General features: G+C 43.0%; 1 protein-coding gene across 1 annotated transcript in view; it reads right to left on the minus strand.

Annotated features, from left to right (window-relative positions):
• The window catches only part of LOC309567632 (progonadoliberin-2), a 64,354-nt gene that overhangs the window by 24,494 nt on the left and 22,248 nt on the right, over positions 1-17,612 (minus strand). Inside the window, exon 2 of the mRNA XM_082273049.1 lies at positions 14,933-15,104. Coding sequence (XP_082129175.1) covers positions 14,933-15,070 — 138 coding nt within the window. The 5' untranslated portion in view covers positions 15,071-15,104. The remainder of the gene's footprint in view (positions 1-14,932; positions 15,105-17,612) is intronic.

The raw sequence follows: 17,612 nt of genomic DNA on the forward strand, positions 1-17,612 counted from the left end.
TGGTTGCCAGTCACTGATCTAAAGCATGCATTCTGTAAGTGGGTGCACCCCCTACAGCTGCCTCTGTCCGAGGCAGCTGCCCCTTCTGCCCCTTCTGCCCACTCCTTATCACAGTCCTGCTTACGTGTCCAGATATCTGCACCACTGAACACTGCTCTGGTAAAGAGGAAACCTTCCCCAAACTCTCTGAAGAAGCTGGTACTTTCAGGAAGTCCTGTTTCTGCTGCTGCTCTCAGTGGTTCTTCCCGCCATAGCTCCCATTCCCTTCATTTGGAGGGACTCTTTTAAAGCCAAATCCCTCTGTCCCTCTTTTTGTTATGAAATATACACCTCTAAAGAAAACGGTATTATTTAACTACCAAGGGTGTCATAGTGCACTAACTAAGAGGGTGACTGTAGTAGTTGTGAGGGAACGGGATCAAGGGGAAAACTGGTTAGGTGGGCATCTGAGAAAAGTTTGGTATCCTCATCAGTAGTAGCTGGGTCAAAAGAGGAGAGAATTGAATGTGCTGTTAGACAGGGTATATGAAGTGGGGAAGATACCCGTATAGTGGAAATATCTCTACAAATTGCATCAGTCTTGTTTTTGACGTTTATTAAACTCTCCAGTATCTTCCCAACTAACAGGTCTATAGTTACTTGGTAAAGACTTTGATCCCTTTTTAAATATAGGCACCACATTGGCCTTAGGCTGGCCATACACTATACAATTTTCTTGTTCAACTTTCCTTTAGATTTACCAAAACCATGTAATGTAGGGTCAAACCTAAACACTTTCAATTTGTATGCAATCAGGCAGGACTTTGCACTACATAGTTTAAGGTAAATCTAAAGGAAATTGAATAAGAAAATTGTATAGTGTATGGCCAGCCTTACTCCAATCCAGTGGTACTATGCCTGTCATTAAAGAGTCCCTAAACTTTAGAAACAATGGCTTTTAAATGACAGAGCTCAATTCTTTTAGGATCCGTGGGTGGATGCCATCTGGTCCAGGTGCTTTGGGGCTCTTTCACACGGGCGATCAGTTTTTATTCTCCGCTCCGGTCATTTTTTTTTTTTTTTTTTCGTTTGCGGATGATATACGGACATAATGTAAGTCTATGGGCATTGCGGATGTCAGCGGATGACACCGCTGACATCCGATTTTGCCTCCTTTCTGTTTTTTGAACGGAGGAAAAATAGTATTCTGTTTCGTTCCAAAAAACGGAACAGAACTGAAAGGAAGAAAAATCGAATGTCAGCGGATGGTATTCGCTGACATCCGCAATGCCATTGACTTACATTATGTCCGTAAATCATCCGCAAAAAAATAGGATAATTTGCGGACATACGGAGCGCCCGTGTGAAAGGGCCCTTATTCACATTAATTCTGTCTAAATATTTCTGGACCATATCAGTTTTGAGCCATTGTGGATCATTTGGGGCTGTGTCAATACCGTCCTCATTATGGACATGAGCTCCCCCATGCACCTTTGTATATACAGAGCTGAAGAAGGTATTTAATAAATTTGCCTTTTCTTTGTTCCCAGTCACCCACTCCAGATTATTTTGTAAAGGGCCGACATGACCAGACCTGACCTTTATACTGTTAATATATTTGAAGAATTTTTGGGGGTTTGTCCTACTGTCTTTTGCAATCTGTCATTCGTTTTGATTTTTTTCAGCCTTGATTTCCTTTTTATATGTTCTGTTATATTTTTTTAACATTTAAATGATGATAGTGTTCCTACATGTTTATATTTTTCAAAGGCTCTTTTTTTATTATTGATCGCTTTTTTAACTTTGCCATGAGCTACATAGGTTTTATTTTTATTTTTTAAACATATTGCCCATGGGAATATACTTTGCATAAAGTCTTTATGAAGGATTCCCGCTTCTGTTCTGTGCTCATCGATGCCAATATTCTCTCCCAGTCTAAGTCTTGGAGAGCAGCCCTCACCTTTGGAAATTTTGCTCTCTTAAAGTTAAGTGTTTTTATATTTCCAGTATGTGTTTGTTGTTAAGTGCCGGTTCACACTTGTGCGGATGCGCTGATCGCATGTAATTCGGAGCCAGGCCCGGATTGGCTAATCGGGAGCATCTGGAGAATTCCAGGTGGGCTGGTCCATTTGGGGTGCAGGCAGGGCCGGTGTAATGCCGAAAGTTACAAGTATCATCTGCCCTGGACATGTCCATATCTGTGATGAAGGGGGGGGGGGGGCGCACTGAGAGCTTTTGCCTTCTCCTGCCTGACAGGGGTGAATATCATTCTCCCTCCTGTCACTGTACAACAATGTATGATCCCCGGACTTGTTCATTCCATTCACTTCACCTCTGCCTTATCTCTCCTTCAGCTGTTTATCACTCTACTCTTTACAAGCTCCCCTCCCCCCTGTCAGCTTCTTCTACTTCCCCGTTCCCGGCCAGGTCACTTGAGTCTTCCTTGTTGGTCACTTTCACTTTGTCCGCAGCATGTCGTCTCTTTACCTTCCCTGAACAATAGTAAGTCAGCGCCGAGTCTTCTGCTCCTCTCTCCTGTTCACATTAACCCTTCACCTTCTTCTTTCAGCTGTCCACTCCATAAATCTGCACTGTATGTCCTGAAGCCTCTGGTCCCAACTCTGGGCTATCCAAGCAGCCATTTAGCTGACCCTGTCCTATCCTAAAATGCAGCATTAGCACTTTCTTTACAGTCCCTCACTCTGTTCTTCATTAACACATATTCTTATTACCCAGACCTGCCCCCCCCCATCCCTACCCCCCCCTATACCTATCCCCCCTATACCTATTCCTCCCTATCCCTATTCCCCCCCATACCTATCCCCCCACCTATACCTATCCCCCCTATACCTATTCCCCCCTATCCCTATCCCCCCCCCATACCTATACCTAATAACCTGTGCGCTGTGGTTTGGTCACAGTGTGATTGTGTGTGCGTTTTACCTGGATTTTAGGTTCACTTCTATTTGAATTTCTATTACAAAGTGTGTTTTCATGAAAGTACATCAAAGTCCTGCATGTTGCATCTTTGATGCGGTTTCAGAAAACGCACTGTGTAATGGAATTCAATAGAAGTACACCTAAATCCAGGTAAAACGCACATACAATCACACTGTGACCAAACTGCAATGCACCGGTGTGACCCCACTATAAGGCAAACTTCACACCTTTGAATGTCAGTCACAAGATTGTGGCTTTCCTGACACACACACAGAAACAAATTGTCCATTAGTAGACGTGCGACAGTGCCATTTATTGGTAATGGCACCCCACACATCTGCTAACACAGGCACCAAACCACATGGTGTCTCAAAAGTGAAACATCTGGGGTCTGTTTAGAGCCCTGATATTTCATAAAAGCCCCCCAACAGGGCAGTTAAAAATGTAAAAAGTATATATATATACACTGTACATATAAATTCTCAACACAATATAAATAATGTAAAACATTTGTAAAAAATAAATACTTAAGGGCTTGTTCACACGTGTTTTGGTCTCTGAAAAGCAACCATCATGCAGATTGCTCTTCAGAGAGCATTTGACAGGAGGTAAGGAGCCGTTGTATCGCCTCCCTACTGCCTGAAACAAACCTTCTACCATTATTAGCCTTATGGGGTGGGGGGGGCACAGCTTGCCATGTTTGCCCTGGGCACTGAATGACCTTGTCTCGGCACTGGGTGCAGGGGGTCCGGCCGCACCGGGCGCAACATCTGAGGGGGTGTCGTGTAGCATGACAGTGCAGGCAGTTTTATTCCAGGACAAAGCAGTGTCCCAAAATGAAACGCACACTGTGTGATTCCTGAACTGGTGATTCCAGTGACATCAGGCACACACAGGCAGAAGCCCAGCATTCATAGCGGAAGAGGGTTTAAATTCCTCCTCCTCCGCGCCAAGAAAGTAGCTCCACCCACCTCCTCCTCGCTGCAGGTAAGTGGATTGTTCATGTTGTCCTCGCTCTGGCTCTGCTCTTCTTCCTGCTAAAAATCACTGCCCTTGTCACAGTGTAGGATTGTCTTCTCATGAGCTTTGCATTACTCAATATTCCCCAGGATCTCAATAGGAGGAGATGAGGTTCTCCTTGGTAAGCTACCTCTGGAGGAGGCTCATTCCCCCCCCCCCCCCCTACAGGTATTTAGGGGATTTTTTTTTTTTGCAGTTTTAACTAGCATTTTATGGAGGGTGAGGTGAAGGATGGCCTTGAATAAGGAGATATTGCCCCTGAGTTGCAAGGTCCTCTGGTTGCCATCATTCATTTTGGTGTCCCTGAGACAACTGCACAGTACAAGAACAAGAAGCAGGCGTTCCATGTGGGAGCTTGCATGAATCTTAGATTTTTGCATAATTCTTAAAAATACATAAAATTCAGATTAAGGTGAAGTAAATTAATTTCTGACTGCAGCACAGTTGCAGGGTTTGGTAGTTTACTGAAGCAAAATTGGAAAAAAGCCTCCAATGGACGCAGTTTAGGGGCTTTTGAGGTCTTTGAACAAATGCACATAGACCATACACCGAATGTAACTGTCACCTTTCACCAAACTGAATGTGATCTGTGGATTCTACATCGTTGCATGTCTGTGTATTTCTCTAGAGATTTGTACAGGGTAGAGGTTTTGTGTTAGCTATAGCCGGAGAACAGATTACAAAAGTTCCCCACTTTATATCACTGCAATGTTTAATCTCATTTTTAATACTAAGCTAAAACATGGAATAGGCTGCTTTGGCAGCACTATGAATTAGTGATTGACCGATATAGTTTTTTTATTGCCGATACCAATATTTTGGCCATTGAATATCGGCTTTTGCCGATATTGGCCGATATTTTCGTACATTTAAAAAAAACTATGTGGCAAATGAGGTTTAATGTTGATAAATGTAAAGTTATGCACTTGGGGGCTAAGAATATGCATGCATCATACATACTGGGGGGGGGGGGGGGAGGATCTGGGGGAATCCATGGCGGAGAAGGCTACTGTATTTGCACTGAATTGTAAATGATGATATTTTTTTGAAAAATACAATGAATTACAAGGTTGTAGAGAACAGTGCGCCATTGCAAACTTATATTCTGAGGTTTTAATTACATTATTTTAATATAGTCAGTCGTGAACTAAAGTGGGCCGGTCTAAGGCATGAAACTCCAGGGCTGAAAATGAGTCCCACTCCGGCCCTGTTCGGAGCGCACTGCTCCTTCATTACATGCGATCTCATGTGCGGATGCGAGTTCAGCCATACACTTGTATGGCTGAATTCGCAGCGCATCTGCAGCAAACTCGCACATGAGGCTTTTTTTGAGCCGCATCAGAATCGGATCGCACAGTGGTTCACACTTGTGCGATCCGATTCTGTGCGAACTTGCAGATCGCACTGCGATTTGCGATCGCAACTGGCAGTGTCGTTTACTTTTAATTGACACCCTCTGCGTATCACATATGGCAGTGTGAACTGCCAGATGTGCGGATGCGATGCGGGAACACGCTGCATATTCGCAGCGTTCCCGCATCGCACAAGTGTGAACCGGCACTTACAGCTAAGATTAAACAGAATAATGTTATGGCCACTGCTACCCAGATGTTCTTTTATATGAACATTAGCAATAAGCTCTACATGTTTTGAGATTACTAGGTCCTGCAAAGTGTTATTCCTAGTTGGGGCCTCCATAAACAGGACCTTAAAATTGTCTTGTAATAGGTTTAAACATTTTGCCCTCTAACTGTTCCTGCAGTCCCAATACTCCAGTCAATTTCCGGGTAGTTAAAATCCCCCATAATTATCAATGTCCCAGCCCTTGCAAGGAGCCAAGTCTCTTCATCAACTAGGTCCTCACTCACACTCGCTTCAAGCTCACTTCTCACATGGAGACAGACACCACCACCTTTCCTTTTTACCCTGTCTCTCTGAAAGAGAGCTAAGCCAGGCATATTAATAGCCCAGTCATAGAAACATAGAATGTGTCGGCAGATAAGAACCATTTGGCCCATCTAGTCTGCCCAATATATCTGAATCCTATGAATAGTCCCTGGCCCTATCTTATATGAAGGATAGCCTTATGCCTATCCCATGCATGCTTAAACTCCTTCACTGTATTTGCAGCTACCACTTCTGCGGGAAGGTTATTCCATGCATCCACTACTCTCTCAGTAAAGTAATACTTCCTCATATTACTTTTAAACCTTTGCCCCTCTAATTTAAAACTGTGTCCTCTTGTGGTAGTTTTTCTTCTTTTAAATATGCTCTCCTCCTTTACCGAGTTCATTCCCTTTATGTATTTAAAAGTTTCTATCATATCCCCTCTGTCTCTTCTTTCTTCCAAGCTATACATGTTAAGGTCCTTTAACCTTTCCTGGTAAGTTTTTTCCTGCAATCCATGTACTAGTTTAGTAGCTCTTCTCTGAACTCTCTCTAGAGTATCTATATCCTTCTGGAGATATGGCCTCCAGTACTGCGCACAATACTCCAAGTGAGGTCTCACCAGTGTTCTGTACAGCGGCATAAGCACTTCTCTCTTTCTACTGCTTATACCTCTCCCTATACATCCAAGCATTCTGCTGGCATTTCGTGCTGCTCTATTACATTGTCTTCCCACCTTTAAGTCTTCTGTAATAATTACTCCTAAATCCCTTTCCTCAGATACTGAGGTCAGGACTGTGTCAAATATTCTATATTCTGCCCTTGGGTTTTTACGTCCCAGGTGCATTATCTTGCACTTATCCACATTAAATTTCAGTTGCCAGAGTTCTGACCATTCTTCTAGTTTTCCTAAATCCTTTTCCATTTGGCCTTTCCCTCCAGGAACATCAACCCTGTTACATATCTTTGTGTCATCAGCAAAAAGACAAACCTTACCATCGAGGCCTTTTGCAATATCACTTATGAAGATATTAAACAAAATTGGTCCCAGTACAGATCCCTGAGGTACCCCACTGGTAACATGACCTTGTTCTGAATCATATGTCATATGAAGAATGAAGCTAAGTTTCAGCAATACCAATTAAATCATATTTCTCTTTGTGCACCAAAACTTCTAACTCACATATCTTTCTTGGCAGACTTCTGACATTGGTGATTGGTGAACAAACACTTTAATTCATTGTCACCTTTTGCACACAACCACCTTGAGGAAATTAGCTATACATCAGAAGCCTCCCTCCACATTAGAGGTTCCCTGATCATGTCAGAGGTCTCCCATCACATCAGGACCCCTATACATCAGAGGCTTTTTGTAAATACTCTCCATCACATTAGATTCAGCCCTATACATCAAAGGTCTGCAATGAAATCAGAGTTCCCCCAATCACGCAGTCCCTTTTTCACATCAGAGCCCTAACTTTTGGCTTCATTAATGCAGATGTAAAGCAACCTATGAATGGAGGCGGCAGACAATTCACTCATCTGCTCGTTCTTCATGCATAGAGCTCTTTTCATCGCGGGAAGCATCAGTATAGCTACTATGACTGGAGGAGGGGAAAAAAAAGGTATAGGGCATAGTTGGAACCTCTAATGAGTGCCTATGACAGGTCCAGTGGCTCGCGTTAACTCCCACAAGCACTAAAAGATCAGAGCTGGGGGTGTGTTTAGGCGGGGGGAGGGGGAGTAATGAAGATGTTACCAAACATAGCAGCCACAACCACAATGGACATTTCTCATTCAATATGAGTACCTAAGGCATTTGTTACCCCAACACTTTATATTCCTGATATGTGCCTGCTGTTCCATGTACTTGTATGAGAAAGTATCCAGTTCTCTTTGTATTGCTTCATTTGTGTGAAATGCCTGCTGACCAAACTAAGCAGGAGAGCACACCGCGGTCAGTTCTCTAGCTCCATACTGTACTCTCCTCCAATGATCAGACTTGACCTGACATCCCACCACTGCACAGCCATTCACTGGGAAGCTCACTGTACTGTTGCTTCTCCTCCCCCAATCTCTTAAGCTGAGAACAGACGGAATATGATCACTTATAAAAAAAGGGAAAAAAGGTATTTATAAAGTTTTTTTTTTTTTTTTTTTTTTTATACCTATACTAAAATGTTTTGCCTTCCATTTCTATTGTAATGAATGGGCTGTTTTACAAGGTGATCCTTTACAATCACTTTAAGCTTTAAGTTGCTAAAATACTGACAAAATCAAGAACGGTATGCACGCAAAAAGTCAAGAATCTTATAATTACACAGCTGTCATATCATAATTGCGACTTAAGAGTGGAACTAAACTGTACCTGAACACCACAAACTGAAAACACTGGTCAATTCATTTTTAATATTCAAAGCAAATTAATCTATCCATCCATGTCACCACGCATTATTTTGTGGAGAAATCACTTAGAAAAACACCCTCTAGCATTTCTAGCCATCTTGAGTAAGGGCAGATGATTCATCTAGCATTTACTTCCTGAAATCCATCTGCCCTTAGCTCAGGCACGCATGCAAAAGGGTGTGAAAAAAGCTTCCAGATAAAAGAAAAAAAAAATGCCCATGAAGCCTCCTGGGATGTATGACATCATTTTGGCCTAGGCCAGGAAACCAGGAAGCAGCTGAAAAAAAGTAAAGAAAAAAGTTCAACCACTTGCCGACCGCCCCCTGCAGATTTACTGCAACAGGCTGGTTCAGCTGCACAAAACAACTTAGCACTACGTCGTTCACGAGCGTGGTGCTGGGGAGAAGTACGGTCAGCTGTTGTAAACACAGCTGACCATTCTTCTCTCTGAAATGATCACAGATCCTGTGATCCTTCTATATAGCATCACAAGTCTCCATGATCATTTCACAAGCTCAGACTCCCACAGTTAGAAAACACCCCCTAGACTTACATTTAACCCTTTGATCACCCCTGGGTCAACCCCTTCCCTGCTTGTGTCATTAGTACAGTAACAGTGCATATTTTTAGCACTGATTACTGTAGAAATGTCACTGGTACCCCCAAAAGTGTCAAAAATGTCAGTTAGGAGCTGCAGTCCCACTAAAAATCACAGATCGTCGCCATTACTAGTAAAAAAAAATAAATAAATAAAAATGACATAAATCTTTCCCCTAGTTTGTATATCAAAATACACCTATTGCAATTTTTTTTTTACCAAACATATGTAGCAGAATACAAATTGGCCTAAAAGGATGAAAAACTTTGACTTTTTCATTTTTTTTGTTTTGGGAATGATATATAGCAGAATGTGAAATATATATATATATATATATATATATATATATATATATATATATATATATATATATATATATATATATATATATTTTTTTTTTTTTCAGAATTGTCGCTCTTTTTTTTTTTTTTGTTTATAGCGCAAACAATAAAAATAGCAGAGTTGATCAAATACCACCAAAATAAGGCTCTATTTGTAGAAAAAAAAGGACATCAATTTTATTTCAGTACAGTGTCGCACGACCGTGCAATTTTCCTTTAAAGTAACGCAGTGCCAAATCGCATAAAATGGCCTGGTCATTAAGGGGGCAAATCCTTCTGGTCCAGAACTGGTTAAAACAAGTAATTATTTTATACCTGCCTATCTATTTACTAATGCAAGCAGCATAAGGATTAAAAATAATTAATGTTGATTGAGAGAGTTGAATTCTGCTATTAAACCGGTGTTCTTTTTTTATCCTCTATTATCTCTTTAATAACATTATATGCCCATGTCTTGCAAACAAATCTAAGCTGCCTTGCCATACTGTGTACACTTTTGGAAAAAAAGATAGGAAACTTTTTAATTCGGTAAACCGCCGGCGCTCTTCCTGCTCTCCAGAGATGATCACTTCTGTTCTTTCCGAGAGATGAAAATCCCCTCCATTCCCTCACATGTTGTTTACTGATCAGATCCTGCTGCCGAGGTGAGACAAACTTCAATGGCCCAACGATCTGTGGAACATCTGCCGTGATAGGGGACGTTTCACCGCAATCCCATCGTTGACATAAAATTTCACTGCAGTCCCAGCGCTGAGACGAGACGCAATCTACTCTCCGCTCTCTTGTGTGTTGTGTCAGCTTGGCTGAGCGGTGTGGTATCATCAGGATCTTAAAGGGAACCAGCCACCTCCAGATGAGGTCCGCCATATCAGGACTACGGCGTTCCATTGCAGTGCACTAGTGTACAGGCGTTAACAAGTGATATGACACGTGTTATTGTGAGCTGTGTTAAGGCAGACCATTCATTATGAATGGGTTGGCACCGCACCATAGCGGAAGACAAAATGTGACCTATTCAAAATGCAAGGCACACTATATTATCAAAAATATTGGGACGCCTGCCTTTACACGCACATTAACTTTAATGGCATCCTAGTCTTGGTCCGTAGGGTTCAATATTGAGTTGGCCAACTCTTTGGAGCTAAAACAGCTTCAACTCCTCTGGGAAGGCTGTCCACAAGGTTTAGGAGTGTGTCTATGGGAATTTTTAACCGTTCTTCCAGAAGCGCATTTGTGAGGTCAGGCACTGATGTTGGATAAGAAGGCCTGGCTCGCAGTCTCCACTCTATTTCATCTCAAAGGTGTTCTATCAGGTTGAGGTCAGGACTCTGTGCAGGCCAGTCAAGTTCCTCCACCCCAAACTCGCTCATCCATGTTTTTATGGACCTTGCTTTGTGTACTAATCCAAATCCTTTGGTGGGGGGATTATGGTGTGGGGTTGTTTTTCAGGGGTTGGGCTTGGCCCCTTGGTTCCAGTGAAGGAAACTCTTGAGGTGTCAGAATACCAAAACATTTAGGACAATTTCATGCTCCCAACTTTGTGGTAACAGTTTGGGGATGGCCCCTTTTTGTTCCAACATGACTGCACACCAGTGCACAAAGCATGGTTTGGGTGGAAGAACTTGAGTGGCCTGCACATCAACCCGATAGAACACCTTTGGGATGAATAAGAATGGATACTGCGAGCCAGGCCTTCTCGTCTAACATCAGTGCCTAACCCTCACAAATGTGCTTCTGGAAGAATGGTCAAACATTCCCATAGACACACTCCTAAACCTTGTGGACAGCCTTCCCAGAAAAGTTGAAGCTGTTAAAGCTGCAAAGGATGGGCTAACTCAATATTGAACCCCATGGACTAAGACTGGGATGCCATTGAAGTTCATGTGCGTGTAAAGGCAGGTGTCCCAATTCTTCTGACAACATAGTGTATATGGAATAGGCTGCGCTGAAGTGTGTTGGTCTCTACTCTACAATGCATCGAGTTCTGCTCACAATTAATGGCTTTCCAACACGCATAGGGCAGGTTTATTGCCATGCATGGTGGCAATGCATGTTAATGCATTTTGGAGTGCATTATCACAACGCACAAGTGTTCCTGAGCACAGGGGGATGCTCTGAAAGGAACATGTTAGGAACTCTACAATGATACAAGGCTGGATAGGAATCCAGCATGTGGGTGGATGCAGCTTGGTGCAGCAGCAATAATGCACACAAAGTCAAGGTGCGATCAGTATAGCTTACATTGCAGAAAAGGCAAAACTTGTAGAAAAGGCAAACAGTTCACAACAAATGCACTGGGAGAAGACCGAGCCGGGAACACTCACGAATATCATCGCGTAGCGGGGCAGGTATCAGCTGAACTGACAGCGTCTGTCTGGAGGGGCAGAATGTGGCCTGGCCGTCTCGCACCTAAACAGGAAGATGTCCAAGGCGATTGCAATTCCTAAGCTTTCCCTTCTCGCCCGGAACCTCTCCCTGTCCCTAATACTGTCCCTGAAAGACTGGGTACCTATCCCTACACAACCCATACGTGAATGCATGCCAAAACCTGGAGAACAAGGACTTAAAATGACTCTGCTGATCCAAGATGGCTGTCAAGGTCACCTGGATGCAGTGCAGCCAACTGGAATGCTGCTTCCAAGAACCTGCAAACCACAGAGAAACCAACTTTCCCTTGACTTCCTGTCCAGTTTGTGATGTCACTCAGATCGGGCGCCACCTACAGTGGAGGAAGCAGACTGCACCTGCCTACAAGCAGCGTTCCTGACAGGTCTCCTTTAACTTTTTCTTTTTTCAGCTCATCATGCAGTGCACCAAAACAAAACACCAAAATTGATAATAAGTGCAGTAGGGTGTGTCATATGGTCCCCACCTGAAGAGGAAGGACCCTTCCCTGATCTCCAAGGTACAAGACTCCTGATGGGGGCAAGGCACACACAGGTCCACCTAGCTGAAGGATCCAGGGGACCCCTCTGCTCGTGATCAGCTGAAGCCGACCACTAGGTATTAGGTTATCGGCTCTCCGAAACAGAGACCCCCAAGGAAAGGGAGAAAGGAAACTAAGGGACACAAATCTCACTCCCCTTCATCCCCCTTCATTCCCCTTCATCTCGCTTCATCCCCTAGACTTCAGGGTAGTCTGAAGCAGTGGCGGCCTGTGCGTAGGGGGCGCCAGGGCTCTGCCCCCCCCCCCCTAAAAAAAGGAAAAAAAAATTACAAAAAGAACAATAAAGTTTTTTAAAAAAAAATTGCGTTCGCCGGCCTATGTGGTGGCTATGGGGGGGGGGGGGGGGGTGGGCTTTACGACCCAGAAGAGGCGCCGATTGGCTGCCTTCTGGGGGTGTAACCTGGGCGCAGGTCAAAGCGCTAGGACACCCCCACTTTCGTGTGCCATGCCTATACCATCACCTGTGCCATGCCTATACCATCACCTGTGCCATGCCTGTGCCATGCCTATACCATCACCTGTGCCATGCCTGTGCCATGCCTATACCATCACCTGTGCCATGCCTATACCATCACCTGTGCCATGCCTGTGCCATCACCTGTGCCATGCCTATACCATCACCTGTGCCATGCCTATACCATCACCTGTGCCATGCCTGTGCCATGCCTATACCATCACCTGTGCCATGCCTATACCATCACCTGTGCCATGCCTGTGCCATCACCTGTGCCATGCCTGTGCCATCACCTGTGCCATGCCTGTGCCATGCCTGTACCATCACCTGTGCCATGCCTGTGCCATGCCTGTACCATCACCTGTGCCATGCCTATACCATCACCTGTTCCATGCCTGTACCATCTCCTGTGCCATGCCTATACCATCACCTGTGCCATGCCTGTACCATGACCTCAAAGTCACGCAATTTTTTTACAGCGTTTTTTGCCGCGAAGCAATACCTATTACATTTTTCTTTTTGCGCCCCCCCCCCCCCCCAAAAAATTTTGAGCACCAGCCGCTACTGGTCTGAAGATCCACATCCTACTATCCGTGGGTGAATACAAATAACACCCAAAAGGAGTGAAGTGACAGCCACGTGGAGAGAAAAAAAAAAAGTAAAAAATGCTTTTATGGCCATCTGTTACCACCATTGGAGAGAACAGGAAATGATGGGTGATATCTCCAATGGGATCACAGACAAACTTTGGAGTAGAACGGCCAAGGTTTACAACTTCTCACAATATTTTGATTGCCCGTGCCTTCCGGTCTTCTGTAGGTAGAGACAGGAAGTAGGGAAAATCTCTAAAATGGGGTCACAGACAGAATTAAGCAACTTACAAAGATAAAAAACAAAAGCAAATGCACAATTCTTGTATATGGTCTCCTAGGATCTATCCTATTTGTTAAGCAGATGGGCTGGCATGCATTTTTAACGCTTTTTTTTTCTTGTTCAACAAAAGATCAAATACACAAAATCAAAAGATATTAGTTTGTATTTTTCCCAAAAAAACTAAGCTCATCAACAGTCCTCATGCCTACCATCCTAACACCTTCCTGGGTTAAAAAAAAAAAAAAGGGAAACTATATTGGTCTTCAGTTATTTTTTAGAAGTATTTTATATCTGCTTTTCTTAAAATAACTTCTGGTTTTATATATATATATATATATATACAGTATCTCACAAAAGTGAGTACACCCCTCACATTTTTGTAAATATTTTATTATATCTTTTCATGTGACAACACTGAAGAAATTACACTTTGCTACAATATAAAGTGGTGAGTGTACAGCTTGTATAACAGTGTAAATTTACTGTCCCCTCAAAATGACTCAACACGCAGCCATTAACCTCCCTGGCGGTATGATTGTTTCCGATTTTAGGTGCTGAAAGCGGTACAATTATTTTGCATGTAATTTTTAAAGATGAGCAGCCCAAACCAACTATTTACATATGATTATTTTTTACTGTGCGTTCTTCTTTATAACATCTCGGATATGATAAAGTTTAAAACACAAAATCATAAATCATAATATAATAAATAACTATAAATAAGTTAAAGTATATATATATATATATATATATATATATATATATATATATATATATATATATATATATATATATACATATATATATATACACATATACATATATTATATTTTGGAAAAAAAATACATATTATATATATATATATATATATATATATATATATATATATATATTATATATATATATATATATATATATATATATATATATATATATATATATATATATATATATATATAAACGTATACATATATTATATATATATATATATAGATATCTATATATGTATATAAAGTACAGTAAAACTGCAGGAAAGGGCACTGGGGGGCAATCTAATGTCAATTTATTTTATTTAGTAATGTAATCCAATAGGATTACAATATATCAGTGTGTTTGTGTGTTTTACTATTTGAATTTGCCACCGGTTCGACCCCCTGTGACGTGATGCTCGCAGGAGATGGAAGCCGGGGCTCCCAGCATCAGGCGGAAGATCCGGCCGCTGTATGCTGCAGGAATACATCGCGGGAACCCGGGGACAAGGTAAGTAACCTCTACCAGGATCCAGCGATGCTCCCTGGCGGTACCCCGAGTGTGGCTCGGGGTTACCGCTAATGGCACTGAAATTCCACCCCGAGCCACACTCGGGAATACCGCCAGGGAGGTTAAAACCGCTGGCAACAAAAGTGAGTACCTTCAACCTCTGCAGCAATACTTTTGGTAATATAGTGTATGTCAAAACCCTTAGTTCGAAAACAATGTTAATATACCTCTGGAGAAGCAGGCACGTCCAACTCCCTCTTGCCTCCTGGGTACCACCCATGGGACCAGTGCTGGCCGTGTGACAGCTGTGTACTGACTGCAAACAGAACCAGGAGCAGGAACAGCAAGTGTCTCTGACAGGCCATTGGTTAGCAGATGTGACTCACAGTTCACAGGAACCTGCAGAGGAAAAACACAAGAAGCCATTTTTACATAATGAACACATGATCAGTTCTATAGTAAGAAATATTGGGGGGAATTTACTAAAACTGGTGCATAAACAATCTGGTGTAGCTGTGCATAGTAGCCAATCAGCTTCTAGGTTTTAGCCCTCGTTCATATTGAATGCGGCTTTGAAATAGTGCGACTTCATCTAAAAATCACACGATTTCAAAGCAGCATGTCAGTGTGACTTCAGGTGCGACTTTGAAGACATCTGTGCAGCTTCATGCACAGATGTCTATGCAGGTAGCACCTGGAATCGCCAAAAGTAGTGCAGGAACTACTTCTTCAAATCGGTGCGTCACCATAAAGTTGGCGTTGCACCAATTTGAACACGGTCATTGCTGACAATAGGGTGCGACTTGTCATGCAATTTAACCTGTCAAATTGCATGACAAGTAGCTCCAATAAGAATGAGGGCTTATGTCAAAGCTTAGTTGAACAAGCTGAAGTTAGATTCTGGTTTCTATGCAGAGCTGCACCAGATTCTGTGTGTTCCAGTTTTAGTAAATCACTTCCATCTCTTCCATCCGTAATCCCCAGATGTTCAGCAACCTTTGAATGTATCTCAGCAAACATAAAACTCACACTCTCAGAATGTTGGTGCAGATGCTGAACCAGGGCCAGTCAGATTAAGCATCCTAGAGTATCTAAATACCAAAGCCAATGTTTATAGTAGTGTAGCACCCTCTGAGATAGGTGCTCGGTTAGGTAAATTATGTTAATAGCTCTACTGTAATCAGATGAACTGCTTGTAATTATTTTGGGCTGTTCTGTGTCTCACTGGTTGCAATATTGACTGCTTTCCTTCTACCTTCTAGAGGGGTCTGGAACGTAGTGGGCTGAAAGAGTTAAATTAGCAGCTGAATATTTATGCAATCCAAGCCAACCCCTGGGGGAGGGTGCCCAGATGGTGGCTGGGAGGAAGCATAAATAGTTTTGTGCCTGAAACAGAGGCTTCATGTCCAGGAGAAAGAGATCCCAGCCTAAAGGGCTACTGCCCTTCTAGGCAGTCAAGAGTGGACATTACGGAAGATTTAATAAAATTGGTGCGTGCTAACTCTGGTGCAGCTCTGCACAGAAACCGATCAGCTACAAGGTTTTGTTATTAAAGCTTAACCACTTGCCGACTGCCGCACGACTATTTACGTCGGCAGTCAGCCCCTCACAGGCAGAGCGACGTAGGGCTACGTCGCTAGCCTGTGAGGGTCCAGGGAGCGAGCGCGCGCCGTCGGAGGCGCGCTCCCGCGCGGTCACGGACCCCCCGCGCGCATGACTGGCGGACCCGATGTCCGCCGGTCACTCGCGATCGTCGGGTGGAGAGGGAGAAAGTCAGGCGGCTGATGTAAACAAGCCGCCTGTCATTCTCCCCTGTGTATGAATGGTGATCATACGGTTCTACTATGTAGGACCGTTGATCACTGTTCATACACCTCAAGCCACAGCCAATCACAGTTAGAATCACGCCCCTAGGGACACACATAACCCCTCCCTCTCAAAAAAAGTTAACCCCTTCACTACCAGTGTCATTTTACAGTAACAGTGCATATGTATAGCACTGATTACTGCAGTAATGTCACTGGTACCCCCAAAAGTGTCAAAAATGTCAGTCAAGGGTCCGATCTGTCCGCCGCAATGTCACAGTACCGCAAAAAAAAATCGCAGATCGCCGCCATTACTCGTTAAAAAAAAAAAACAACAAAAATGACAAAAATCTTTCCCTTAGTTAGTAAACGCAATAACTTTTGCGCAAACCAATCAAAATACGCTGTTTGAAAAATTTTTTACCAAACATATGTAGCAGAAAACAAATTGGCCTAAAATGTTAAAAAATTTTGATTTTTACAATTGTTTTTGGGGAATTTCATATAAAAAAATTTGAAAAATATTGTTATTTTTGCAAAATTGACGCTCTTTTTTTGTTTATAGTAAAAATTGCACAGGTGATCAAATACCACCAAAAGAAAGCTCTGTTTGTGGGAAAAAAAGGACGTCAAATTCGTTTGGGTACAGCTTCGCACGACCGCGCAATTGTCCGTTAAAATCACGCAGTGCCGAATCGCAAAGTAGGCCCTGGTCAGGAAGGGGGTAAAATCTTCCGGGGCTTAAGTGGTTAACTGAACCAGCTGAAGTTAAAAGCTGATTGGCTACCATGCGAAGCTGTACCAGATTCTAAATACTCCAGTTTTAATAAATCTCCCCCATTGCCCATGGTGTCCCTGTGTAGCTCAGCCCATCATTTGCTGCTACAAGGACTGTGTTTAGAATCTCTAAGAAAAAGATAGGTGTCCTCAGGTTACTACTTGTTGCTGGAGTATCCCAAGATTACCCCGCACTCATCCAAGTTCAGGTTTTTGTTCAATAAAGCTAGCAATAGAATACCCCTAGACGGATCATCGAGCCGGAGGAGTGACTGAAGCTGTGTCTGGCTGCTAGAGAACCTATTGGAGAAAGAACCTCGGGTCC

The sequence above is a fragment of the Pelophylax lessonae genome (genome assembly GCF_965119305.1).
Source record: "Pelophylax lessonae genome assembly, chromosome: 1".
Lineage (NCBI taxonomy): Eukaryota > Metazoa > Chordata > Amphibia > Anura > Ranidae > Pelophylax > Pelophylax lessonae.